General features: G+C 44.0%; 1 protein-coding gene across 1 annotated transcript in view; it reads right to left on the bottom strand.

Moving 5' to 3' along the window:
• The window catches only part of MYBBP1A (MYB binding protein 1a), a 79238-nt gene that overhangs the window by 33564 nt on the left and 19380 nt on the right, over nucleotides 1-26294 (bottom strand). The window contains exons 9-19 of the mRNA XM_040424841.1: nucleotides 25798-26087; nucleotides 23423-23533; nucleotides 23155-23280; nucleotides 21453-21659; nucleotides 15590-15698; nucleotides 12504-12588; nucleotides 7904-8055; nucleotides 5884-5970; nucleotides 5168-5317; nucleotides 4889-5053; nucleotides 826-983 (exon numbers count right to left, since the gene is read on the bottom strand). Coding sequence (XP_040280775.1) covers nucleotides 826-983; nucleotides 4889-5053; nucleotides 5168-5317; nucleotides 5884-5970; nucleotides 7904-8055; nucleotides 12504-12588; nucleotides 15590-15698; nucleotides 21453-21659; nucleotides 23155-23280; nucleotides 23423-23533; nucleotides 25798-26087 — 1640 coding nt within the window. The remainder of the gene's footprint in view (nucleotides 1-825; nucleotides 984-4888; nucleotides 5054-5167; nucleotides 5318-5883; nucleotides 5971-7903; nucleotides 8056-12503; nucleotides 12589-15589; nucleotides 15699-21452; nucleotides 21660-23154; nucleotides 23281-23422; nucleotides 23534-25797; nucleotides 26088-26294) is intronic.

Genomic DNA, 26294 nt, shown 5'->3' with positions numbered 1-26294 from the left:
ACGTGGGAATAGTAAAGCTGCCCCTTTGTGAACAGAGCCCAATCTCTACAATTCAGGCATGAGGAGCCACATAACTATTACCCCAAGGTTTCACACTCACATTTAGGGGTCTCCAGCAGGCGGTTCTGGAGCTGTTTTTGTCCTGCCGAATCCTGGAATATTTGCCAGGTAGCTGCCGGATCTTTGCCGGACTCCATTATAGTCAATGGTGCTGGTGGGCATTGCTGTAACATCCGGCTATACCGGATCCATAGCGCTCCACCAGGCTGTTCCCTGCCGGAGCTAATAACGCTAGTGTAAAACTAGACTTGAATGCATTCCGCTAGGCAGCAAATCCAGTAAACCAGATAACTCATCTACAGCCTTCATATCAGGGTCTTATCAATGTTGCAGATGCTTTGCCTCCAAAGAAATTCCTTGTTTCTCCCATAGTACATCCAGTATTTTCCCCAAACACAAGAAAACGGATAAGGATCGGCCAGCTGCTTACCAGTGGATGCAAACAACATTGCTGAACATGTGGAGATCCATTACTTTATGCTAATGACATCATTTGTGAATGCACTGTGGCGAGTACAAAAAGGATTATGCTAAGACGCTAAAACATGACAGTCATTTAAATGTAGAAAGTGTCTTCTCCAATTTACCGTAGATTAGTGATGGGAAAAGGAACATTTGTAAGAGTTTTAATGGCAAAAATACTGGAAAGAATTTTATGGTGATATCTTTTTACAGAATGAGCGTAGCCCACATTAGCCACACTAACCAGATTTCTACAGAATACCTACCTAATGATTTTCAATTTGCAAACGGGTATGTACTTACATGAAAATGTGAGCTGTTTTACGGAGGAAATCCTGATCCTGCTGGCTGGACTCGGAGCTCATACTCTGTTCTATCACAGAAATCAATGGCTCAATGACACTGAATACCAGCGGACTATCTGGCAGCTTGGTCACAAATACTTCAATCAAGTCCAGAACCTGCATGAGAGATAACACGTCTTGCATTATTACATTGTTCCCCGGGTAGTCCATTTAGGGCATCTGTCAGCAGATTGGTACCTATGACACTGTCTGACCTGTTACATGTGCGCTTGGCAGCTGAAGACATCCGTGTTGGCCCCATGTTCATATGTGCCCGCATCGCTGAGAAAAATGGGGGTGTTGCCGTTACACCTTTTTTTTTTTTGCAACTGCCGCCCCCTCTGCACAGGGCCAGGTGTGATCACATTTACACCGGCTGATCCCATCAAAGTGGAGAGTGTGCATCAGTTGCAGAGAGAGCTGAGCCTCTAGGTGTAACAGCACCATCCCTCGTTGCTCCTAAAGGCTTGTTTGCATACATTAAAACCTCATTTTTCTTAGCAATGCGGGCACATATGAACATGGGACTAACATAGATGCCTCCAGCTGCCAGGCGCACATGTAACAGGTCAGCCAGTTTCATAGGTACAAATCTGCTGACAGGTGCCCTTTAAATTGAAAGCATATAAATAAAAGGGTTTTCACATATTTTTACATTTCAAATGTTTTTATTTCAGGTTGACCTAATAAAGAAGTACACACAGTGTGATGTAATAAGTAGTACTTTACATCAGTTCTTTTAGTATCCGGTCATCAGTAAAAGTTCCAACATATACAATCAGAATAATGTATTGGAGCTGTTGCGTCAACCTTCCGACAGTTTTTCCATGTAAGTGGGAAAGGGGGAAGAAAAAAGCTTGGGATATGGGAGATTAGTAGTACAGCGTGAATCAGTAACCATAACGTGACACCCCGCAATCCGCGAGGTGAATAGAACATAACAGTAGCCCAACATGTTCACCTCTTCTCCACAGTCAGTGGATTTAAAACCCCAAGCAGGCACGCGGGGATCCCCCCTGAGCCCTTAAGTAGATTCATATCCCTGAGATTGGCGGATCGTTTAGTAAGAAACGCGTCTGATACCAAGAGTTAGTTGAAAACATTCCTAGATGCATCTTCTAACCTGGGGGCAGTATATCTATAAAGATTTCCCAGCATGCAAAGAATTGCTTCACATGGATCTCCTTCCTGGAAGACGTCTCTACCCAGTCCATCTTCATTAACAAGGAGACTTTCTCGAGAAATAGCTCAAACGGTGGGGGTGTGGGGTTGATCCACGTGAAGGATAGTCTCGATTCCTGCTGCTGCTATCAGACATAATAGTTTCCTACTACCAGGAGTGCACTGTGTACTAGTCGGGTCAATGTACCCAAAAATGGCCCATATAGTGTCCAGAGGTGCTGCTGATGTCAAATGGGCGGTGGTAAATGTGTGGACTTTACTCCAGAAAGGTTGTATAACCGGGCACAGCCACAAACAATGAAAAATGTCTGCTTCTGTCTTACATCGGAAGCAGTTGTCAGAGTCCAAGACGTCCATACGGTGACCCCGAATTGGTGAGATATATGCCCGGTGATAAATCTGTAGGGTCATCTCCCTATAGCAGCTGGATGGCAAATAAGGAAGGTTGCGTTCCAGAGCCTGATAAAGGGTGGACATCGTTAACTGCGTGATGTCCTTGAGCCATTTAGCTATTGCTCATTCACCCTGCCGATAGTCCAAAGGGGTGTATAGAAATTTATAGTAGTTAGGGGTATGTTTGAGGGAGGCCTGTAAAGCTGGGCTCCATTCTCTGGGGGGGATGGGGGGCAGTTGGCAGTATTTTCTGAAGATAACTGCTGGCTTTTAGATAGGAAAAAAAGTTTAAACAAATGTTAATCGTCTATCCTCAGGAAAGGCCATCAATATTTGATTGTTGGACACCTCATTCCACCACCGATTAGTTATTCTGCAGTAGCTCCAGCTCTGTTCAATGTGCTATCCTGAGAATAGGCCATCAATATGAAGAAAAAGAGGTGGACAACCCCTTCAGTCTTTTTGACTTTTCAGGTCGGAGATAATACAGCAGCATGCTGCGGTTTTATCTCCGTCCAAAATTCCACACTTGCCGGAATGCCGTATCCGGCATTTTTTCCCATTGACATGCATTAATGCCGGATCCAGCCCCGAGTGTCCTGGCAAAACGGATCCGTTTTTGCAGTCTGAGCATGCTCAGACCTCAAATAAATGTGGAATAAAAAATGCCGGATCCGTTTTTCCAGATGACACCGGAGAGACGGATCCGGCATTTCAATGCATTTGTCAGACGGATCAGGATGCAGTTTGCATACGTTTTGGCCAATCCTCTGCCAAAACACTGCATGTTCCAATGGATCCATATGGTACCATCTTTAGCCTATAAGAAGCAGTGGTCTGAATTTAACACGTATGTGTGCATATTTGTTTCATTTTTTGAGTATCTGTCTTTCTGCTATATTACAAAACAGCAAAAAATAAAAAAGTTAATCCTTTACAAAAAAAATGGATACAAACAAACCACAATACAGAAAAATACTGCACAAATTGTAAAAAAAAACAAGATATGTATTGCACATTCGTATTTGAACTGTATTTTCATACCCAAGCAATGACTTATTGGGTAGGAAAAGCTAACACAGTAGTCTGGACTGTAAAACCTGAATAGTTGTCGTCTTGCTGCCATCTACTGGACACCAGAGGGACTACAGCTAAATCCACCCTGGACCACAATGTTTGCTGGATGATAAATTAAGAAAACTTTTGAAAGGGAAAAATAGGGGGATTCTCCTGGGAGATTAAATGGAGTACTAAAGAATGTAAAACACTGGCAATTTCAATGATCATTTGATCTAGAAAATATGTATTCAAAAACATGTGCTTTTAAAGGAGAGATATCATGAAATCAGCTGTTTCGGAGCTGGGAGCTGCTTAAATGAATGGGCATACATACTGTAGTGGCCGAGGGCCTTATCAGGGGTTTCACCTATGTCTAAAAGTTGGAATACTATAACTTTTATCATAGGGTGGGTGAACCCATTTGCAGTTTTATGAGGCAGTTGTTCATAAAGTTTTTTCTTTTAGCCAAAGCCAGAACTGGAATTGAAAGGAAAAGGACTTTATAGATAATGAAAAGAACTTATATTTTTCCTTCCTGCGGGATCCAATTTTGGCATTGGTTTAAAAAACGGCTTTGTGTGAAACCACCCTAAGGCTACATGCACACGACAGTGGGAAAAAGAAGTCCATTAAAAACGGATGAGCTGTTCATTTTTAACGAATGTTTTTTCCACCGAAGCCTTTCTGAGAAACTGACATTTAAAAACGGACCCATTCAATAGTATTTTTTGACATCTGTTATTCACTGGCCGTCAAAAAAAACTGCTGTGTGAATAACCCCATAGACTACCATTGGTCCTAAAACGGACACGTGATGGCAAAATGTCAATCACGTCCGTTTTTCACTGTTGTGTGCATGTAGAATACGGCTACCTGTACTTGTTGCGGATTACACACGGTTTTTCAACCAGCAAAGTGAATGAGATTAGACACTTGGTTTCTTTAACGTGTGGAAATTGACCTGCCGTGTGCATTTTGATATCTGCAGCATGTCAATTCCTTGTGCGGATTTCAATGCAGTGGTGAGATCTGCAACAAAACCACATCAAAACCCTCAAACCATGCAGATTTTCTGTTCTGAAAACCGCACTCGCATGCAGTACCCTAAAGGGTGCTTTCATGCATAGGTTTTTAGTGTTTGTTTTTTTGTTTTGCAACATAAAATGACAGATCCAGAACACACAAATCTTTTTTTTTTTTTTTTTTTAGGTACCACCGTTTTTGTTAATTAGGTGGCGTTTTTTGCTCCTTTTCAAAACACTATATGCAAAAAAAACGAAAACAAAAAACAAACCAACAAAAACTGTAGGTGTGCAAAAAAAACAACAAAAAAAACACAAAAGACAAATTCATGCGTGTAAGGACCCTAAGGAATATTCTTTACATACCTTAGTCTTAAAATCCTTCCGCAATATCTTTTCTCCACGGATTTTGGCCTTCTCATCCTTCTTGGCCTGAATGCGCTTTTGCTGTTCTGCAAATAACGCCGACAGATTCTTATCGAGGGCCATCATGGTCTCATCATCCACCTCATCATCACTGTCTTCGCCATCCTGCCATGAAAATATTAAACATAGTTACTCTCAGCATAGTCTTCATCATCTCCATTGACCACCTCCAAATCTATCTCACATTAGATGATAACCCTAAGTAAACGGCTCACTAACCATGGCTCTGCCACCTTGTAAGACTTCCATCAGCTGTTTACGGAACACTTCATTCACATTTTCATCCACCGGCTCTTCTTCATCATCACTCTCTTTAGCTTCATCACCACCCTCATCTGCACTGTCCTCATCAGAGCTGCTCTCCTCTTCCTTATCAGAAAATAAAATAAAATCAGCATTTAATTGTGATTAAGAGCCCTTTCAGCTCTTTCCTATATCCTGTGATGGTATGCCTATACAGAGGTAGGGATAGGGGAGTGTCTGTGTAACTAGCTGGGTGGGAGGAGCTAGAAACAAGCTGGGTGTCGTTACAGGAAGTGCTGGAGGTGTGGCAGAGAACAGAGTGCATCATGGGATTGGTTGGATACAGCAACAGGAAGTGCTACATACAGAATGTGAACAAACCAGAGTGATATGTTTTCACGAAAACAGGTCAGAAGAAGATGGATAAGCATGGGGAAGATATAGATGAGGTAAGCAACTACATGAGAATTATCTGCTAAAAGCCATCGTAATCCTGGAAACCCCCTTTAATACATCCTAATGATGATGCAAATTGGTATGTAAAGTGAATGCCTTTATATATATATATATATATATATATATATATATATAAAAACATTTTCACAAGACCGTTAAAAACAAAAAGTAAGCAAGTCTCAGCAGTGCTACAAGCACAGATAAAAGGTAGATTGGAGATTTAGAGACAACTCCACCTCATCTTCAGAAGCCTTCATGAAATCCTTATCGTCTGTCACCACGATTGCACTTTCCTCATCCTGCTCGTCTTCTGGGTCAAAAACCTTGAACAGACATTGTAAAGGAGAACTGAACATTAGAAGTCACTGCATGACTGGGAAATTAAGATTACACATTGATACGTCATTGCATATATCAGCTTTATAGCAGTATTATTTTTTTACCATAAAATGAAAAGCAATAGGTGGTCTCATCACAGACAGTTATTATGCCCCCTTGCCAGAAACTGGTGTAAAAAAGTGGCAAACCGTGGCTAAATGAAAAACGCAACTGACATTTTTACACCACCCCCACCACTTTCCAAAAAGATGGCGTAGTGAGAGGGTGGCAGGGCTCATCAATTCTGCAAAGTTTTCTAGCGTAAATGATGAATGAAGTCTACCCAGCCACAAACTGGCATAGATTATAAATTCAGGTACACGGACTGCTAAATGTCTTAATTTAAGACGATATTAGCAAAAATCACAGCAGATAAGTAAGATATTCTTTCTGTTTCTTTTTTATTTTATTTTTTTGTTTCAAAAATAAAGTATAGTAACATACGGCAGTACGCGTGTAAACGTTTTCGGCTATGCAAAGCCTTCCTCAGACACTGTGCCGCAGTATGATGTGGATATGATGGTGAAGAGAGGGTAAAGTTTGTGCCAATGGAAACGGAGCTATGCTCCAAGTACACCAAAATTGCAGGCACCCAATTTTGGTGTACTTGGAGCATAGCTCCGTTTCCATTGGCACAAACTTTACCCTCTCTTCACCATCATATCCACATCATACTGCGGCACAGTGTCTGAGGAAGGCTTTGCATAGCCGAAAACGTTTACACGCGTACTGCCGTATGTTACTATACTTTATTTTTGAAACAAAAAAATAAAATAAAAAAGAAACAGAAAGAATATCTTACTTATCTGCTGTGATTTTTGCTAATATACTACCCGGGGTGGGAACCCTATACACAGCAGCAACCGACTGTTTGCAAAAACAAATTTTTGTTTAAAAATTAATTTAAGACGAGACACGTGTCTCATCATAAATTAAATGCATCATCCGGCAGCGCACACTGGTCTTGATAACTCTACCCCAACGCCTCTAAAATGTAACTGGATGTGACGATCTGTTGATCACTGCGGGTCGAGCTCCGAAGATCTTTAGCTAACAGCTCGGGGAAGCCACCATCGGAGAAAGAGACCACCTTACATTGTAGCTATTCAGATCAATGGTCACCCATGTAATACCTGGATGATAGCACAGCTCTCCACTCAGGGCCGGATACAAAGGGAAGAAAAGGAAGTTTAAAGAAAAGAATTGCACTTCTCTTTTTGCATCAACAACAGTGTTTTGCTTAAAAAAACTACAGAGCCTTATTACCAAACTTCCCTTAATTAATATTAAAGGGCGTGCAGGATTTCAAGAAAGCTGCCCGAGAGCTAGGAATGTTGGTCGTCACAACATATACATCATTCATGTGACTCCTGCAGCCCATTACTGGCCTCATCAGTAATGCTTGCTTATACGCCATGTGACCAGTGAGGCCGGTGATTGGCTGCAGCAGTCACATCTAGGCTGTATATGATGTTGCTACAAGATTGGAGGGGGATCTAATGGGTAAATATTGGCTTTTTCATATTTTTTTTTTTTACATACCGTTTTCTGCTCTTAGGCTACTTTCACACTTGCGGCAGGACAGATCCGACAGATCCGAGCCGCCGGACTAAAAAGTCGGACATGCAGGACTTTTAGTCCGGCGGCCCTTCGCCGTGCTGCGCCGGAGCTCCGCCCCCATCCCCATTATAGTCAATGGGGACGGAGCGGCGGTCCGGCGGCACGGCGAAATAGCGGGAGGACTGATCCGACATGGTGAACAGCCATGTCTGATCCGTCCTGCCACAAGTGTGAAAGTAGCCTTAGACAACTTTCTTAAAATCCTGGACGACAACCAGTATACATATGGAATACTACGTTTTCGAAAACAATACGCACATTCAGGATCAGCTGCAGGGCATTCTTTGTCAAATATTGGCAAATCTTCTTGAAGACGTTCCTAGACACCACTCGGAAAAGCCTGCTTGGTTTAGAATAGAGTGACAGAAGAATTTCAACCATCACCTCCACCCATTCTGGTTCATCTGAAGCTAACAGAACAAATAAAAAGCATTTGGAAATTAGGTCACTATAGGTTTCAGTAAGTTTAGTGTTTTATTATGTTATTCTACATTAAAAGGTGTGTTGTAAGGGTATTTTTAAAGTACTGACTGCTTCTTTCTCCTTTAATTATTACCTTGTATTGTAGTGAGTTAAAGGCTGCATTAGGGCTCATGCACATGACCAGTGTTTTTGTCCGCATACGATCCGTATTTTTTGCGGATCGGATGGAGACCCTTTCACTTCAACAGGGCCGCAAAAGATGTGGAGAACTAACCGTGTGCTGTCCACTTCCATATGTCCATTCCACGGCACCCGCAAAAAAATTTCCTATTCTGGTCCATATTACAGAAAAGGATAGGACAGTTCTATAGAGGGTCGGACTTTATGCTCCTCAAAATGCAGAACGCATTAGCCTTAACACTGACAGATGAGCCTTATGATTGTCGGGGTGGAAGCATTCCTTTCCGATAATCGCCTGCTATTACATGCGGCGATCTCCTCCACAGTATGGGGAGGTGTGATCGCTAATGCCATCGTTCATCTCCATACAGAATCATTATTTGCTGGCAGCAGAGTGTGATTAGAAGGCACGATTTGCCAGCAGCAAACGCAGATTTTATTTTAGTCTGCATAAAAGATGCGTTTGATTGTTCATCGGGTCATTGGCAGCACTTTCACACAGGCAGATCATTGCTAAGGAACATTTGTTAGAGATCATCTGGCCAACCCTCAGCCAGTGTAATACAGGCTTAGGGATAGATAGTTAGATAACATATACAAGACTTCATTGTTCTGTGAAGGCTGCATTCCTTCACAGGTAAAAGGACGATTCAAAGGAAAAAGACCTAAGGCGGTCAGAAGACTGCCTCTCTTGTATTCCACACCAGACAGCCAACAGGAGCATGCTCAGTGATCACAGGTCAGAGCGACTATCTTTTCGGTGACTAATACTTGGGATGGGTCATCAGTATCACATCAGTCTGACTCTTGGCACCCCCACTTATCAGCTTCATATACTTTGCAGTGGCCGCACCTGGCTCCAGCCCTGAAGCTTGTGAAAACAGCTGACTGACAGTTTCACTGTATCTGCAGACTGCGGCTTCTCCTCCACAGTAAATTCCATCAGACAGCTTCTCTGATCGCTCGGTCGCCCTTAGGGTAGGGCTACACTGGTCACGTGACACCTGTCGCAGCCAGGATTGCCGAGTAGCGGTGATCCCATTCATTTCTATGGGTTCATCGTTGCGCGGCAATCCTGGCCACGACAGGTGTCGTCGTGTAGCCCTAGCCTTATATTTACTTTCCTAACAGTTTATGAACAATGGTTTACGCTAATTTCTTCTGAAACTGATACGAATTTAGTTCTAATGAATATTTAGGAGCTGCAAGGAAACGAGAGACCAGGGCTACATGTCGAGTTGTCAGAGCAGCTCTGTGACAGGTTCACTGTGAGGCAGAAAACAATATAGTCTGCAGAGGCAGTGAAACAGAATGCTGTAAACAAAAAGTAATGACAATTTTAAATAAAGACAAATTGGAAAAAATATTTTTACAGAAAATTGTAGAACACAATATTATCCCTAAAGATGTTCATAGCCTTTAAGGAGACATCTGTGTGGGATGAGTTCTAAAATGGCACCACTTTGGGGCACATAAAACTTATTGATTAACCTTACAATCTTTGTTATGGGTGGGATAAAAATAAATAAATAAATAAAATTTTGCTCAAATTACCAGCACAAATAACAAGCTACCTTAACCCCTTAAGGACTTGGGCGGTACGCCCTATTTCCCGAATCCTTAAGGACTCAGGGTGTACCGGTACGTTTTAAGTTTAAATCGCGATTGCGGCGCTGCGGGGGTTAATCCGAACAGGATGCCAGCTGAAATCATTCAGCCGGCATCCTGTCACAACGCCGGGGGGGGGGGGGGGATCGCCGCAAACCGCAGGTCAATTCAGACCTGCAGTTTGCTGCGCTTTCTGCAGTTTAACATGCCCAAAATATAGATTTTCACCCCCCCTGCACCCTGAGTGATTTTATGGCGGCGGGTGGTGCAGGGGGGGTTGTGGGTGGTGCGGGAGGCGGGATCGCGATCCCCCGCCCGCCTCCTCTTGAATAATCATTGGTGTACACATTGCTGACACTCTGGTATAAACGGCTGACATCTGTGCAGATATCAGCCGTTTAACCCTTTCCATACTGCGGTCCGTACGGACCGCTGTATGAAAAAGGTTAACAGTCAGGGAGCTCCCTCCCTCTCCCATCGGGGGGCTGCTGTGCCTTTGCAGCCCCCAGACAGGATGGGGTGACAGAGGGAGGGCGCCCCCCTCCTTACCCTTCCCCGTCTGCTTAGTTGTGGCCACAACCGAAGGTTCCCATGGCAACAGGACGCCTTCTCAGGCATCCTGCTGTCCATGGTGCTGAACAGATCTGTGCTAAAGGCATAGATCTGTTCAGACAAAGTAAGTAAAATACAGTACAATACACTATATAGTGTACTGTATTATACAGACATCAGACCCACTGAATCTTCAAGAACCAAGTGGGTCTGGGTCAAAAAAAAGAAAAAAAAAGTGAAAAAAGTAAAGATGAAAAAAAAATAACATTTATCACTGAATAAAAATTAAAAAAATAAAATACACTACACATATTAGGTAGCGCCGCGTCCGTAACTACCTGATCTATAAAACGGTCATGTTACTTTCCCCGCAAGGTGAACGCCATAAAAATAAAAACTGAGAAAATTGAAATTTTGCCCACCTTACTTCCCAAAAAAGGTAATAAAAGTGATCAAAAAAGTCGCATGTACGCTAAAATAGTACCAATCAAACCGTCATTTCATCCCGCAAAAATCATACCCTACCCAAGATAATCGCCCAAAAACGGTGCCAAAAAAGCTATTTCTTGTTATCTTGCCTCACAAAAAGTGTAATATAGAGAAACCAAAAATCATATGCACCCTAAACTAGTACCGCTCCATCCTCAGTGCGCCTGCGTCGGGTGTAGATGTGACATCATCGGCGTAGGCACATTGAGGATGGAGTGGCCGAGCGAGCGTCCTCCTCTCAGTGCGCCTGCGCCGACTGAAGACCGGCACGGCGCAGGCGCGAAATTTTGAACGCAGACAGGGCCAGTCAGAGGACGAGCACGTTCGCTGGCCCTGTCAATCAACATGAGGAGGGGGCATCATTATGAAAGGAGGATGCGGCGGCTACCAGCAAGTAGCCGCCCTACTTGCTGGTAGAGAGGTAATATACATATTATAAAAGTACGTTTTTTGAAGAAACTACAGAACGAAAATCAGTAAGAGCATTATATATTGATATAATCGCAGTATAAGGAATTTAAGTAGCCCAAAAAAATATATAATGACTTTAGTGGGGTGACAGAAGCCCTTTAATTCTGCGAGTCAGTAGGATGACAGCAATACCAGATTTTTTATGCGTTACCAATTTTGCACAACCAAATAATTAGTTTCTATGTTGCCTTATTCTGAGCCATAACTTTATTTTTTAGTTACCATCAGGCACTAGATGTTGCAGCAAACTGCTTTATCTACAAATATATATGCAAGCATGGGTTATCCTAAACTGCATTACTGCTATACTTAATGTACAATAAAATTTGAAGCTCATATTTGATCAAAATGATCTGGATCCATCTACCAAAGATTTTTCAGTCAACAACTTTAATCTGTACCATTTTAGCATATATACGACTATTATTTTTGAAGTGCAGTGACCAAAAAGAGCATTGGTACCCATCAATTATGTTGCAAGGTGTCTATGGAGGGCTGCCACTCTGCCAAAGCTCTTAAATGACATGGCTACTATTTACTGTGGCATTTAAACATCCAGATCAGAGTCATCTCCAATTGTAGCCATTGTAGAAGAGTGTCAGCTACATGTTACAGCTGACACCCGCTAATGATGCTGTAGGCTCCGCTCCTGTGCTAATGCAATAATAGAGCTCATGCACGCGGCCATTGCTGTTTTCACTAGTCTGCAAATTGCAAAACACGGGTACCGGCTGTGTGTGTTCCGCATTTTGCAGTACGTAACATCCTGCCCTCTATAGAATTGTCCTATCCATGTCCATAAAACGGACAAGAATAGAACATGTTCTATTTTTTTACGGAGCCGCAGAAAGGACATATGGATGCAGAGAGCACACAGGTGTACTTACATCATCTTTTGCGGCCCCAGTGAAATGAATTGGTCCACATTGGTTGAGGACCAAAATTACAATTGTGCGCATAAGCCGACAATGACATTCGGCATTCGGGCCCTTCAGCCCATGGCATACTAGTATGTCACAGCGCAGGAAGGTGTTATTAATAGCTTATAGTTACAATACATTTATAGGTGCTGTCCTTGGACAGTATGACAATTCTAACTTTCTAACTGCAGCTCTAAATTTACGGATTCACAAACCTTTTTTCTTTTTGGCTTTTTTGCTCACGGCATTTTCCAGACAGTTCTGAATGTCATTTAACAATTCAACACTCTCATCAGGAGTCTGAGTAAGAGAAAAACAGTTGGTGAAAAGAACATTTTACAAACATGATCTTAAAATATTTTAATTGCACAGGTGGGATATGGAAAGCTTTAAAAATGACACTCTTCTTACACTTTTTAAGGAGTCGTCCAGTTTACTGTATTGATGACCTATTGTCAGGGTAGGTCATCAATATCAGATTGGAAGGTATATTTGAGAATGGAGTACCGCACAGTTTTATGCTCTACCCAATGGTCATCCAACAGTAGTATAAATAAGCGGCACACTGAATATTCTTTGCAATTTAAAAAGGTAATTTTAGTGATTTTCACAACAAAAGGTTCATAATTACATATACATATATATATATATATATATATATATATATATAAAAAATCTCTACTCCATACTGCTATATACCATTTACCAGCTTCCATCTCTTATATTGTCCAGTACATAGAGCAAAATGACATTTTAGTCTATATTTTCCTTACACCCCCACATAGGATTCCTCCCATGCTCTCACTTCCTATTTTTCTCTGTATGTTGGTCTCTATCCTCACTATATACATAATCAATTGTATATATATTCATATTGAATACTTCATTTATCACAAAGGGTTCAGATACCTCATTATAGAGGTGCTATTATTTTTCTACAGAAACCCCAAGCCGCTGAAGAAGGTCCCTATGGACCGAAACATCCGGCTCACATATGGATAGTGGTTACGCAACATTTAATTTCCTATTAACTGGATCATGAACCTTATATTGTGAAAATCACTAAATAAAATTACCTTTATATTGCATAGAATATTCCGTGTGCTGCATATTTATACTACTATCAGATCGGAAGGGGCCCAACAGCCGACACCTCCACCGATCAGATGGTTGAAGAGAACGCAGAACTCTCTTCCCCGTTTACCTGCTCGATATTGCAGAAGTGCGCAGGTGTAATTACAGCTCCTCCGTTTAATGGAAAGGAGCAGATGGAGTGTAGTGTTCATTGAGCTCTGTGACCTGTGTAGAGGTCATTGTGTAGGGAGGTGAGGGGAGTATATTAGCTGTAACCATAACCTGTTGTGAATGGTGGATCTTGTGTTATCTGTATGTACTTATATGTCATTGTATTCCTGTCTGTGATGCTAACAAGACGACTGCTAAAAAAGTGATCTCTACATAATAGGAATTGCTGCGATATAATTATGCTTCGTGACCAGTGCAAAAACTTCTGCATCACAAATACAAGGTAGAGGGGACGGGAGCTTCTGCGAATGTGTGCCTATGTGCTAGGGATCGACCGATATTGATTTTTTAGGGCCGATACCCGATAATTTATACCGATATTCTGGGAATTTTCATTTTTGAGAAAAAAATAATTCCTACACAAATCTGCTGAAAATGAATATGTTTATTGTTAACGTGTATTTTTATTTTTTCTTGTAAATCTTTTTCATTTATACTTAATATTTTTGTGTTTTTTTTTTTGTTTACTAACTTTTAGCCCCCTTAGGGACTAGAACTCGTGTCCTATTCACTCTGATAGAGATCTATCAGGGTGAATAGGATCTCACACTGTCCCTGCTGCTCTGTGCTTTGTGCACACAGCAGCATGGAGCTGAACATGGCAGCCAGGGCTTCAATAGCGTCCTGGCTGCCATGGTAACCGATCGGAGGAGCAGGGGAGAGGGGATCCTGTGGCCACTGCCACCAATGATTAATACTGGGTGGGGGGGCGCACTGCGCCACCAATGTTTTTACTATTGGGATGGGGGTGGGGGGCGCACTGCGCCACCAATGATTAATACTGGGGGGCTTGGGGCGCACTGCGCCACCAATGAAGATAAGTCTCTCATTCATATACAGGAGGCGGGAGCTGGCTGCAGAATCACATAGCCGGCTCCTGACCTCTATGAGCGGTAGCTGCGATCCGCGGCACCTAAGGGGTTAACTACCGCGGACCGCAGCTAGTACCGTTCATAGAGGTCGGGAGCCGGCTATGTGATTCTGCAGCCAGCTCCCGCCTCCTGTATATGAATTAATGAAAGACTCCTCTTCATTGGTGGCGCAGCGGCCACAGCCCCTCCCCTCCTCTCCTCTCCTGTCATTGGCGGCAGCAGCAGCACAGGGGGAGGGAGACACTGCTTCCTTCTCCCCTGTGCTGCTGAGGGAACAGGGAGAGCGCTGAGAGCAGCGCGATTTATGTTCCCCATACGTTATCGGTACATCGGCAAAATAGATGCCGATACCGATAACTGTCAAAATACTGAATATCGGCCGGTAATATCGGTATAACCGATAATCGGTCGATCCCTACTATGTGCGCTCCCCGATCCTGGCCACCAGAGAGGCTGATGCTTTTTTCAGTATTGTGCACACATGGCCACCTCTGCTGGATTACAGGGCGGTCGTAACCCCTGGATACGAGCAGTGTATAATGTGATTTAAAAAAATGAATCAAACCAGCAAAGGAGACAATATGGACAATCACAATACATTAGTAAGTGCCTTGTAGTAATAAGGACCTTTCATAAGATTATTATTATTTTTTTACTGAATACCTGATGTATATAGTCCACCTTCTGCTGATGCTCCAGCTTTTTTTTTCTGATAGACCCCTCCATTGCGCAATGACCCTCTATTCTTTTGGCGCTCAATATGTTAATTCCTAGCATCTGAACAGGGAGAAGAGGCCTGTGCTCTCCTCAGTGGGCGTCTCCTTCTCCCTGGCCGGGACACTGTCCAAAGGCAGCGGACACCTCCACAGCCAGGGAGAAGACGTTCTGTTCTATTGAGATTTGGTATATCTCAGGAGAACAGGCTATGTAAACGAGCAGAAGGTATCAGTTTTTGTTTTTTTATTTTTTAAACCCTATAAAAAGGTCCTCTTTAACTTTATCTGCATGGTAAATCCCATTTGCTTAAGTAAGACAACCCCTTTAACTGCCCAAAACTAAAGGCAGAGGCATGAAACATTCACCAAACCTGCGTATAATATGTAGAGCATGTCCCATCATTTTACCTTAAAAAGATGAATTCCAACAAGCAGCAACAACTGCTGATAGGCTGACAGTTCCATACTACTTGACTTCTTGGCTTTCTTCTGGAGATCTTCGACCTGCTGCAGCATTCTAGAAACATTTTTTATGATAATACTTAATAATACTCTGAACAATACTCCACAGATCAGAGTGAATGAAGCTGATCCAACAGCAATCTCCACTGACATTCTGAATACTGCACTTAGTAAATAAGCTAAAAACATATATCCATTTGTTGTAAGGACTTTAATACGGCACAAGAGTATGCTTGATATTACCAAATCATATTACTGAGTACATGATGTAGTTCACCAGAGTGGCAAGACTTTACATTACATGTGAAAAATGAAGAGTAGAATAGGCTGCACACACATCTACAGTCTACACTCACTGGGGCAGATTTACTAATCCTGTCTAATAATAAGGTAGTGTAACTGCAGACTAGACAGACTCAAATTCTCGCCAGGTGTATCACAGCGGCTGATGCTGGAGGATAAATCTGGTGCATCTTTGAATGGTCTGGTCTAACTTTATGCTACCTATAGGGTGGCTTACTTTGCGCCAGAATTTTGGTGCAAAATGTTGCATCTTAAGCCATGCCTCTAGTTTCCTGCAAAGTCATGCCTCCTTAGTCTTCAGTGAATCGAGCATCGGATCATAGATGCAAAGTAAATTCGTTCAAAAACTTCAATTTTAATGCTGTCTCCGTACAGCATTAAAATATATGGGCTACGCTTAGGCAAAATTCGTATCGCCCGAAGTCGATAAATTAGGAATCCGAAGTCGGGTTTGGTGCCAAAGTCGACTTCAACTCCTATTTTAACATGTTTTTAAAGCCGCAGATAGGAATACTGAATTAATTCACCAAAGTCTTGCTAGACTTCGGGCAACACGAAATTTGTCTATGCTCTACCCATACATTTTAATGCTGTACGAAGACAGCCTTAAAAAGCTAGATTTTTGTATTTACTGTAAAATCTTTTTCTCTTCCGTTCATTGGGGGACACAGTCTTGACCTTGGGTATAGCTATTGCCACTAGGAGGCGACACTAAGCAAAAAAGTGTTGGCTTCTCCTGGCTGCTCCTACTGCTTTTGTACAAACTGATTAGTTCAGTGTCTGCAGGAGGGATATAGCTGAGAAGAGGAGCTAACAGCAAATAATAAAAAGAAAGAAAACCGGAGACGAGTCATCCCGAAGAACCAGAAGGACCCATCTAGGAGAAACAGTAATATACATACAGGGTGGGAGCTGTGTCCCCCCAATGAATGGAAGAGATTTTACGTTAAGTACAAAAATCTAGTTCTCTCACCCGTATCACTGGGGGACACAGTCTTGATCTTGGAACGTTCCAGAGCAGTCTCCGGAGTGGGTCATAAACGAAGAAGCCATCCTGTCAATCCGAGGACTGCTTTCTGCAAAACTCTACGCCCCAGAGAAGTGTCAGAAGATGCAAAGGTGTGTACTCTGTAAAACTTGGAAAAGTGTGCCCAGACGACCAGGCAGCAGCCCTGCACCCCTGAAGGGCCGAAGCCCCATGATGTACTGCCCAACCAATGCCTGGGCAAAATGAGAAGTAAACCAGAAAGGTGGAGCCAGTCCACTGATGCGGTATGCTTCCACAATAGCCAGCCCTCGTCTTGGTCCCTCTGGAATGACGAATAATGAATCCGTCTGTCGGAAAGAGGACTTCTGAAATAGATAGATGCGAATCCAAAACAGATGCCCGCTGATGATGAAGGGCGACTGACAGGCAAGAGCCGCTAGATCAGACACCCTACAGAAGGAAAAGACTGCCACCAAAAAGGCCACCTTGCAGTACAGGAAGCGAAGGGACCTCTGCAGCAAAGGCTCAAACTGAGAGGCCTGGAGAGCGCTGAGCTCCAGATTAAAAGGTCCCAAGGATTCAACGGAAGCCGGTAAGGGGGCACAGTGGGCACAGCGTGCAACTTCCCCCCCGAAATGTCCGAACCGCAGAAAGGGAAGCTAAATTCCGCTGAAAAAGAATGATGTCTAGATATCAAGGGCCAAGATGTGACAAAACTTGCCCCCCATGGGGGAGGAAGTAGGGATCCCTGAAGACAGAGGCCCCACACACCATACCAGACTGCCAAAAGAGAAGAACACTCCAGCAGGACCATGACGAACAAGTCAGGGCTAGAGAACCTGGACCAACACCACCTGCGCAGGCACCCCACAGCAGAAAGGGGGCATACGAGCCCCCAATGGCTATGAACACTGGCCGAGCAGGCAGTAACAGTATGTGGAGAAAGTGCAACTACTCGCCCTGCGAAAGAGGAGAAATAGAGAAGGCTGATGCGGCTCAGTAGGGAACCAGCATCTAGGGGTGACAAGGACAGTACGACTGCTCTACCCGTGGAGGGGAGCCATGCAAACAATACACATATGCAAACTGAATAAGTGCATACCCAAAACCACACGGAGGCAACGCTGATGTGTCACCAAAGAAGAAGGTAGAGGCAATGCACTACCTGTGAAGGCTCGAAGCCCATGACCTAGAAATCGGCAGGTTATACCATGCACCGAAAGCCGTACTAATACCCACGAAAAGTGAGCAAACCCACCTGCTGAAACCGGTCATGGTATGGGCAGATGACAGCACTATAGGGAATAAGAGTACCTGTCAGCCAGCTCCTCAGGAACACCATACATATAAGGCCTGGAGGATCTATCGCACCTGGTGATGGCAGAACATGAGCACAGTGCCACCTGTGATAAGTAAATGTAGGCACAATCACAGCTACAACTAGCGAGAAGGTTCCACCCCTAGAAGGGGGACGATGAGCAGAAATACTCCCCCTGGGACGGAGTCCCACTGTAGGGGCACGGAACAAGAGTAGCTATAAAATCTATGGCCAAAGCAAGGCTGCCTCGTAGGGGGGAGGCCATAGCCCAACTATGGTTTCCAGGACCAGAGGAGAGGCTCCCCCTGAGAATGAGGCCAAACAGCAGTAAACACCCAGAATATGGTGCTAGTGCCATCCACCACTTGAGGAGCAAGGAAACTGACAAGCAGTACATCTGTTCCACCTACTGACAAAGAATGGATGTCGATCGTGTCGAGTCCACAGCCTGTCAGCTACCATACCACTTAAGAAAGACGGAAAATGCGATAGAGCACCACTCCGCTGACTGAAGAGGGGTAGTGTAAGCACTACTGGTGCAACTAATCCACCTATAGAAGGTGGAAATCCGAAAGGATAGAGGACAACCAGTATTAGTGCAAATACTCCATCTGCAGAGGGGGTAATGCAACAGAACGTATGGCATCCAGCGGAAGTGCAGTTACCAGCCAAATGGAGGGTAATGCAATAGCCTGTATAGGAATCAGTGGTAGAGCAACTACTCTATACAAAGAGGGTAATACCACAAAATGTACAGTATACGGAGTAAGTGCAAATACTCCTATTACAGAAGGAGATGAATGCTAGCAGAAGCATAGGATCCAGAGCAACTACTCCGACATGGAAGGAGGGTGGTGCTACAGCACTTCTGGTATTCTGTGGTGGTGTAAATAGTCCGCCTATGGAAGGAGAACAAGTACAGGAGCTCACGGAAGCTGCCAATACTCTGCCTAAGAAATGTACACACACTCCGTCCTTTAAAAAAGCAGGGTAATGCTACCGTCCGAACGGCACCCACTGGAATTGCAATTACTCTGCCCATGGGAGGAGGGTAAAGCTACCGGCTGTACAGTGTCCAGAGTAAGTGGCACTACTCCGCCTATGGAAAGAGAATAATGGAACCGACTGAAGGGTACCCCATGGAAGTGCTATTACCCGGTCTATGGAAGAAGAGTAATGGTACTGGTTATACAGTACCCAATGGAAGTGCAAGTACTCCGCCTAAGAAGGAAGTGTAATGCTACCAACTGTACGGTATCCAGTGCAAATGCAAATTACTCCGCCTATGAAAGGAGTGTAATGCAACAGGCAGTACAGCATCCAATGTAAGTGCAATTACACCGCCTCTGGAAGGAGGTAATACTAAAGGCAGAACAGCACCCAGTGTAAGTGCAATTACTCCATCTATAGAAGGAGTAATGCTATAAGCTGCTCAGTATCCAGTGTAAGTGCAATTACTCCATCTATAGAAGGAGTAATGCTATAGGCTGCTCAGTATCCAGTGCAAGAGCAATTACTCCACCTATGGACGGAGGTAATGCTACAAGTAGTACAGCATCCAGTGTAAGTGCAATTACTCCTCCTATGGAACGAGGCTAATGCTACAGGCAGTACAGCATCCAGTGTAAGTGCAATTACTCCGCCTTTTGTGGAAGGACGGTAATGCTACAGAATGTACAGTATCCATTGGAAGTGCAATTACTCTGCCTTTTTTTATGGTAGGACGGTAATGCTACAGGCAGCACAGCATCCAGAGCAAGTGCAATTACTCCGCCTTTTGTGGAAGGAAGGTAATGCTACAGGCTGCACGGCATCCAGAGCACGTGCAATGTAACTACTCCACCTATAGAAAGAGGGTAAGCTATAGGGAGTGCGGTATCCGGCGGTAGCGCCAGGATTCCGCTTACGCTATAGGACGTATGTATCCAGCAGTAGGGTAAAGAAATCCTGTCTACAGAACGGCATGGGAACTAGGTTCAGACAGACCAAATATCTCCAAGGGTTAATAATATAAAACTGCACCCACATCCATCTGTACTAATAACCAGCACAGCAAGCCTCAGTAGAGAGCCCAGAAGCACTGAGGCAAGGAAGGGGTTAAGCAGAAGTCGGGGCGGAGCTTATTGGCAGCTGGTGGGGCTAGAGCAATTACTACACCAGGTTGGAATCTCAACAACACATCCTGCTTAGCTTCCAAATGCACATGCAGGTTAAATCACCAGACTACTAGGGCATTTTGCTTAGGAAACAACCTAATAACACACTGAGCTATTAGAGAAAGGTCTGGGAATAAGCAGAAGTCCCCCCTTGGGGAAGGGACACCTGCCGAAACTGAGGCCTCAGGTGGAGGAGGTAAGTCGGTCTCCATAGAGGATATTCACATGAAAAAACCTGAGGAGCGGGAGGGAGGAGGAATGGGGTCCTGAAAGAATACTCACCCGTCTGGCGTTTTCTGCCCCCTCTGACTCCAGCCAGGTCACCACCTTCGGTGTGCGGCCCCTTGGTGAGGGTAGCTACACCGGAACAGAGGGGACTTGCGGCATGGGCGGCTGTGGTGACCCGAATGCTGGCGGGAGACAGAGGTTTTTACAGGGACCTCTGGTCCTCCTTTTCTTCTGGAGCACGGGAAGGAGCAGGGTGTTTGGGGGACCCCCCGATCTCCCGTCTCCTGGGTGGGAACGCAGGCAGCTTGGAGACTGCCCTCAGCCCAGCTAAAGGAAAGAGAGAGAAAAATGTTAAATTAAAAGAAAAAAAAAATCAGCAGACCTGCAAAGCAGGGAGGTCTGCCTCCTACGGACACTAAGCTAAAACTGATTAGCTCAGTGTCTGCAGGAGGGATATAGCTGAGAGGAGGAGCTAACACTTTTTTTGCTTAGTGTCGCCTCCTAGTGGCAATAGCTATACCCAAGGTCAAGACTGTGTCCCCCAATGATACGGATGAGAAATCAAAGGTTTTGAACAAAATCGACTTTGGATCTATGATCCGAAGCTCAAATTGCTCAAGACTATGGCCCCTTCTATTGAAACTAAGTCACAGTGGAGTGGATTATTCTTTTTGGTTTACTAGCTTCATAAATATATCTAAAATGAGAAAATATAGTGAAAAAAACCTAAACTGGAACCGTGATTTATACAGTAAACAGTGTAACATCAGTGGATGGCAAGGGTACTTTGTCGTTAATTGGCTGCAGCCATCTTACCGAGCCCAAGCGTCTGTCTGTTCTTCACTAAATGGCTTAACAGCCTTCACAGCTTTTCCATGTGACAGTAGCATGTCTGCGTAACGGACCAGGCAATGAATCCACAAGCTGCCGTCGGCAGTAACTCCAACCGCGCGCCTTTCATTTAATGCTTCACCATGATGACCTTCTCCTAACACAGCCATGCCATTCAGATTAAGCAACAAGCTGGAAGGAAATGTAGGAACATTTATTGGGCAATTTTCAAGGAACCAGTTTCTCAATATATCACACAAATCGAACAACCTATTGAAAAGAAGAGAACTTTGAAGGGGTTGGCACTTTATAATGTCACCTGAGCTGCTGTTAAGGCGCGCCTGGCTGATCAATGAGAAATGAAACGGCCTAAGCTGTCCAAGACTGCATCCTCATCTACGCAGGTGCTGGACCTGCTCCACCATGGACAGGGTGGCCGCGGCACTGCACAGTTTACATAGCCCATAGACGGACAGCCAGGTGAAAGGCATGCAGGGGGTTTCTTATGCCACAGCGTGTACTGCATGGCTATTTAGAGCCTATCCTTTTAAAATGGCCAAAAACCGGAGTGTACAGAGGTTCCAAATACTTCTGAAAAAGTCTCAAAACAGAGCTGAAAAAATAAAACCGGACAATGCTCATGAAGCAGTCTTGCAGAAATCTGGGAAGAAAGCTTATCCAGGGAAAAGCGTAGGGAGTGCAGAGGTTGCAGCTTCGCCTGGGTCCTGGAACCTAAGAGGGCACAAACAGCCCCACTAACCTATAGGTGGCACATGGTGGCTGGGGTCCTGAAGCATCAAGTTACATTACTGGACAAATCCACAATCATATCCAGACCATGCCTATCAGTTCTAAGGTATGGGTCATCATCTCTTATTTAGGGGCAGAGGTGCTGGGGGAATTTCGTCTCCTAGCATGGAAAAAGCAGGCTGAGCATAATGTTACATATGCACTAGCAATATAGGGGAGAGGTACACAAAAGGCGAAAATCGTGACTGTCATGCTGGCGGTCTAACTCCCAATTAACCATGTAACCGATAGTTTCTGAAAGAAGTCGAAAGACACAAAAATGTTTCAAAAGGGAACCAGTCACCATGAAAAGATTAAGCCAAACTTGTAATTTATACATTTGTATTCCTGCTCATTCTGCGCTTTGAAGTCAGAGAGACGGCTCTATCAGTGATTGACACAGTCCTAGAGGGAAGGCTGTCATCACTGACAGGACCGAATTCTTGACTTCAAAGCCAAGAGTGAGCAGGGATTTGTGACGTTTTACTGAAGCTTTTCCCATAAAACTATATCACTCTGCTCAGCTTCTCCTGCTCTATAACGTGCCGCAAGAAGTTCATGGTTTTTATGGTGACAGGTTCTCTTTGAGCATGTTACTGTACTGTTTTGGGCGATAGTACTCATTCAGCTTATGAAGCTTCCCTTTTTGTTCCCACCCCAATGTGCGCGGAGCTTATATTGCCTATAAATGTTCAAGTTTATCTTGTAGAGGATTTCTAAGCAGATAACACACTTAGTCTTAAGTACAGCTTCTGCTGCATCTGATGGCCTGTTCTTCTCTTTTGTGTCCACTAAAATGAATATTTGGCCTCAAAAAGCCAAAAGGGAGAAAGAATATCAAGATATATTTGCAGTGTTCCTTCTGCAGACACGAAAATCTGACACACACTTCACTTACCTAAAAAAAGTGTCAGCGATCTGTTTCCGTGTACTGTCATCCAAAGGCACAGACAGACGTGCTTCTGTTTCCGGAATATCCGAGACCGATTTTTTTGCATCAAAGAATGCATGGAACAATATAAACCTGCATACAATAAAATTGACATCAACATGGATTCAGGCACTTGCTCACCCGCAACAACTGTAGAATACACCAGACTCTTGTGAAAAGAAAATGTTTAATATAGTGGTAAAGGACACAGGAGCCATCAACCTATTCCACTTACCGGGCAATGTCCATCACTTGGGGCTCTTCTCGCTTCACCTGGCGATTGTCAATAATGCTGATAAGGCGAGGAATAATCCATTTTCGCAGTCTAAATACAAATTGGTCTTTTCTGAGGAAAGGGGGGAAAAAAAAGATTAATGAATACTAGAGGATATGTTCACATAGTTAAAATCCACTATGGAATCAATGTACTTACCTCACTCCACGGCACCCGCCTCTGCATCTCCCCATTGCGCCGATGACAACAGCTGGCGTGAGGGGGGCCGCGATCAGAGGAGTCTTAGCCAACAGTAGGCGATGACAGGGACGAGCCTCCCTAGCCGTAACCAGTCACCGCCTGCTATTGGCTAAAACAACACCCATCAGCGGCTGTGCTGGCTTCAGAAGTGACGCAGGTGCTGGGGAGCAAGGTAAGTACATTGTGTGTGAGGCACCCGGGAATATGGGGGGGGGGGGGGGTTTCAGGGGTTGAATAACCCCTTTAAAAGGATTCTGTCCCCTCTTTTTACCCTACAGAGATGCCGACATGCACGGCTAGATCGCCGCTACCATGTCCGCAATATACCTGTCCCATAGCTCTGAGTGGTTTTATTGAGTGTAAAAAATGATTTTATATATATGTAAATCAGCCTGGTCGCGCATGCGCAGTGTCGGCATAGTGTTCCTTCCCTGTGCTGGTATCAGCTTCAGGGAAGGAACTGCGCATGCACGAGATTACGGCAATCTGACTTCGTGAGCAAGGAGGAGATTCCTGGACACAGGCGGTGCTGGGCTCCTTCACAGGAAGGCATGGCTGGGCTCCAGAATGGTTAGTACAGCCCCTTGGGCTCCTTACCAGGCTTATTTTTTACACTCAATAAAACCACTCAGAGCTATGGGACAGGTATACTGCGGACATGGTAGCGGCGATCTAGCCGTGCATGTCCGCAACTCTATAGGGTAAAGAGAGGTGACAGAATCCCTTTAAGAGTGCATTAACGTCAATGAGAAGTATAGCGCCGTGTGCACGTGATTTGAAATCTGCTTCAGAAGTTTCGCGCTAGGCTACTTTCACACTGGCGTTTTGTGCGGACCCGTCTGGTATCTGCACAGACGGATCCGCACGAATAATGCAAACGCTTGTATCTGTTAGTAACGGGTCCGTTTGCATTATTCATTCATAAAAAAAATGTCTAAGTCAAAACGGATCAGTCTTGACTTACATTGAAAGTCAATGGGGGACGGATCCGTTTTCAATTGCACCATATTGTGTCAGTGAAAAATGGATCCGTCCCCATTGACTTATATTGTAAGTCAGGATGGATCCGTTAGGTTCCGCATAGTCAGACGGTCACAAAAACGCTGCGTTTTAGTGACAGTCTAAAAAAACCGCAACGGAGGCCAATCGCAGCTAAAATTGATGTATTCTGAACGGATCCTTATCCATTCAGAATGCATTGGGGCTGAACTGATCCGTTTTGGGCCGCTTGTGAGAGCCCTGAAACGGATCTCACAGGCGGACCCAGAAACGCCAGTGTGAAAGTAGCCTTGCTGCTTTAAAGGGGAATTTAGCTGCCTTCCTCACTGACGTCAATGGAGACAGGCTGAAATCACTAGCAGTTTTTGGTGGTGTCCAACGCCAAAAACATGCTGTTCACAGGAGATCAGCCTACTGATCTGCTGCGGTTTTTTTGCACAGTGGATTTTGTGCATCTGCACATACCCAGATATTGGAAAAGTTAAATTACCAGATCAAATAATCAGATAATAGTAATCATTTTGTCTTTACTAATTTTGAGTTATTATGTCATGATCCGTCAAAGATTTTAAATACTAATTCAGGGGTCCTGAGCAGTCCAGCTGCCGTACATCTACATCTCTCAGCAAGCTCTCTTGCTCAGCTGCTCTTTAAACTCCCATAGAAATGAATGCATTGTGGAAGTTGTCGTTTCAGAACAGCTTGAGCACTGGAGGTTGTGGATCTTTGTACTAACGCTATCTTCCCAATGAAAAATCCCACACAGAATATCAGATAATCAGCAGCAGAAATCTGAGGCTGACCTGAGGATTTGCAGTTTTCATATACCGAAGATTCCCAAACAGATTAGCCCCATTCAACAAAGCTCATTTTTGTGCAGTTACTAGACGCAGAATCTGTAACCTTTCTATATGAGGCGTTTTCTATGGCTCGCCATTGGAGGGGGGGGGGGGGGGGGAAGTGACAACAGTTCTGAATACCTTCTTGTCTCAGAGAAGCCTATATGTTATCCAAAAGCACTAAATACTATAATAAATAACTAAAAGCTAAGAGAAACAAGGACCTGAACAAGTAGGAGTATTCTCATAGCTCACTGCATGCACTGGGGGGAAAGAAAAAAAAAAAAACACACTCACGTGTATGGATTATCCTGGTTTTCCTTCTGTCTCTTGGTGGTGAAATCCAGAAGAGAATCAGTGTCTGGCATAAGAAACATGCTCTTCAACCAGTCAATATATTTCTGCAGTGCAGCTGGTTTTACATGCTTTATCACCTTCCACGTACTAGGCACCACTGGGTACCCTTGGTTAGTTAATGAGGAAAAGCCAATAAGAACAGTCACTTGCTTCTCGGCATCATCACAACTTTCCAGAAACGCTTCAACATAGGTGTCCATCTCTGGTGCAAATTTAAAGCGGTCCGCAGGCTATGTGGAAAAAAAAACTGTGCGGTCAATAAAATACATATACACTATATATATATATACACACACACACACACATATACATACATATAATATATACACACACACACACACACACACACACACACACACACTGGTAGAAAATCCTACCCTTGAGTAACAAACACTATGTTGTAAACTTATTTCTGGATTAGGATACTGTGGTTACAC

Source organism: Bufo bufo, chromosome 3 (genome assembly GCF_905171765.1).
Source record: "Bufo bufo chromosome 3, aBufBuf1.1, whole genome shotgun sequence".
Lineage (NCBI taxonomy): Eukaryota > Metazoa > Chordata > Amphibia > Anura > Bufonidae > Bufo > Bufo bufo.
This window is presented reverse-complemented; position numbering and strand designations above follow the sequence as displayed.